This window comes from Austrofundulus limnaeus, unplaced genomic scaffold (genome assembly GCF_001266775.1).
Source record: "Austrofundulus limnaeus strain Quisiro unplaced genomic scaffold, Austrofundulus_limnaeus-1.0 Scaffold8, whole genome shotgun sequence".
NCBI classification, from domain to species: domain Eukaryota; kingdom Metazoa; phylum Chordata; class Actinopteri; order Cyprinodontiformes; family Rivulidae; genus Austrofundulus; species Austrofundulus limnaeus.
The window spans coordinates 2,268,038-2,270,665 of NW_013952410.1; the positions used below are offsets into that span (position 1 = coordinate 2,268,038).

The 2,628-nt window shown below is 38.6% G+C and overlaps 1 protein-coding gene across 1 annotated transcript in view; it reads right to left on the reverse strand.

Annotated features, from left to right (window-relative positions):
• Positions 1 to 251: 251 nt before the first annotated feature.
• The window catches only part of adgrl4 (adhesion G protein-coupled receptor L4), a gene marked incomplete at its 3' end in the record, with an annotated part of 11,667 nt that continues 9,290 nt past the window's right edge, over positions 252 to 2,628 (reverse strand). The window contains 3 exon segments of the mRNA XM_013999984.1: positions 252 to 472; positions 624 to 827; positions 1,215 to 1,394. Of these exon segments, the coding sequence (XP_013855438.1) occupies positions 252 to 472; positions 624 to 827; positions 1,215 to 1,394 (605 nt within the window).

The following is a 2,628-nucleotide window of genomic DNA, read 5'->3' on the forward strand; positions in this document are numbered from 1 at the left end:
AACTAAAATAGACATTTTTTGCATTTAACCTCAGGTGTTCATCTTAATAAAAATTATTAGTCATAGTTATTGTTAGCTCCTGTCAGTTAATTAAGTGACTCAGACTTCTTCTTTTCATTTGTTTAACATTAATTTAATGTTTATTCTGCTTGATGAGAAATGCTGAATGRATTCAAAAGGAAGTCCAAATGCACTTTGCCCTCACACCATCACCGCATTAAAAAAAATGAATGATTTTTATGCGCACTTACACTCTCTCAGTACCGTAGTACTTTGAGCCCAGCGTCGCTGAGATTGCCACCACCACTGCCGGGCTCCCGTAACCAAAGATGTAAAAGTTGCGATGCAGAAAGCCTTTGTTGTAGATGACGCCAACCACGATGAGGTACAGATGGATGCCCTCGATGCACATCCAGGCGAACGCTGCGAGGAAGAAATAGTGCAGCAACCCTGCGATCACAGAGCAGAAAAGCTGCCAAGCAACAGACAAGAGAAGAAAGACGGAGACAGTTTATGGATTTGCGTGTAAATAAAAGCTCTTTGTGGTCTTCAAAACAGCTCTTTTGCTTTGTTACATGTAAAAAAAAAAGTTGTTTCTGTTCAAACAAGAGCTCTTTAGAAACCTTGTGCGTGTTCATGTTGATCCCCACGAGGAAGATGAACTCGGCCATGAAGAGGCTGCAGCACAGGTTCTTGTGGATGGTGGTCCTGGTGCTCTGGATCTCGCTGAAGAACCAGAAGGTGAAGATGCACATGGACAAACAGATGAGGGAGATGATCATCCCCAGCTGGGTGATCCGGGTCAGGATCGTATTGTGCGCCGCCAGCTGAGGAGCGAATGGAAAGGGAGGTGTTTCATTCGCAGCTTTATGGTATGCTGGAGCTGTAATTTGTTGTATTTTCTGCTTGGAATCACTGCGTTACGACAGGGATGACGGGCAGGGGTCTTTGTGGACGAACCAGGCTCAAACTGGTCCTAAAATCCTAATCTGTTTGTCTTGTTTATTGATGCACATTCTAAGAAAGCAACCTTTAGATTTTCAATGTGTTTATTTTTTTTTAATTTACAACACAGCTCAAGTTTAGAGTTGACTAAGAAAAGTTTTAGATTTGCTCTTTTAAAACGTTCACTGTATTAAGAAAATAGAAACAACCTGTCTTTTAGAGGGTAAATTAAGGGTGACAATTAGTTTTTTTTTGAGTTGATGGCTCACATTTGCTCTCCCGGATGACATGAGGATGGCGAAGTGGGTGAGGTGATCGCAGGAACAGCTGGTTGCGTTGCTGCTGACCTGGATGGTCTTGCAGCCGTGAGTGGACCAGCGACCCTGCAGGCTGTCCACCTCATACTCCCAGAAGGCGCACTTTGTCACATCAACCTTCACGTCGATAGGCTTGAGACACAGAAAAGAACCGAAACGGCTGTTAGAACTCCAGGCGGGCCTGTTTTTATTATTAGTTTTAATACTTCAGGCTCTGTGACGCCACAGAGGAGCAGTGTAATAAATAATTGTGCAGATCTCATCAAATTGCAACAACCATACCCTGAATAAATACATCTTTTAAATAAATAAATAAATAAATCGCTTATATTCTGCTTGATTCATAGCTACCCTGCTGCTATTTATAAAAAAAGGTGAAAAATGACTATTTTGAACTCTTTGGTTTGGAAACAAAACATGTGCAAAGTGTACCCTGAAACTCTGAAAGCGCTGCGAGTAGGATGCCACTAACATTATTGATTGTAGGTCTTTAAAGGCAATTTACAGATAATTTCCACCGCTCGCCATAAATCAGCACCTCCTTTGTTGGGCTTAAATCTCAAGAGTCCCATAAAAATAATGATTTCATTTTTTTTGGTACAGTTTCATTATCTAAAAAAAAGAGAGAGACAGAAAGACAAAAGCAGTACATTAACTTTTAGAGCTATTTGTCTCATTATTACAGTCTTTACTCCATCTTATTGGGTTTTATACGAGTGGTAACTGGGAGAAATACAAGAAGTAAATTCTTCAAATCTTTTGCAAATTTAACAAAATATCATTGACTGCTCCTCCCATGTAAATGTGTTTAATTTGATTTTAATCGAACCTCAAAGTTCACAGTTTAATTTTGGACCCAGGCTGGGAAAATAAGAAATAAATTGATTAAAGAAAAGAGGATTAGGTTTATTGTTTATTGATTTCAACTGAGCTAAATATGAAGAATCAGATATGGAGGAAACAGACAGACCACATGATCATCACATGTGAAACATGTTTGAAAAAACATGTTACCCGTGTGGATTTGGAGCATTTTATGTGGTCAAGTGGTTTTCCACATGGGATCATAACTTGAAAACATGCAATAAATGAAGTTTAATTCATTTTAAGTCTTCTTGTTACAAACTGTTTGGTGCTGTCTTTATTTTTTTCTGGTTGGTTTGTGTCTTTTTTAGTTTACTCTGTTGTTTATTGTAGGTGTTTTACTGCTTGTAGTGATTTTTCACTTCTCTAATGAATATTTTTTTCTCATTTTGTCACTTTTTGTTGACGTTGCTGTCACTGTAAGTTAAGTTTATGAGTTCATTTTTGCCTCTTTTGTTGTAATGCTTTACCTTTCACACATTTCCCCTATTAGAGGTTTTAC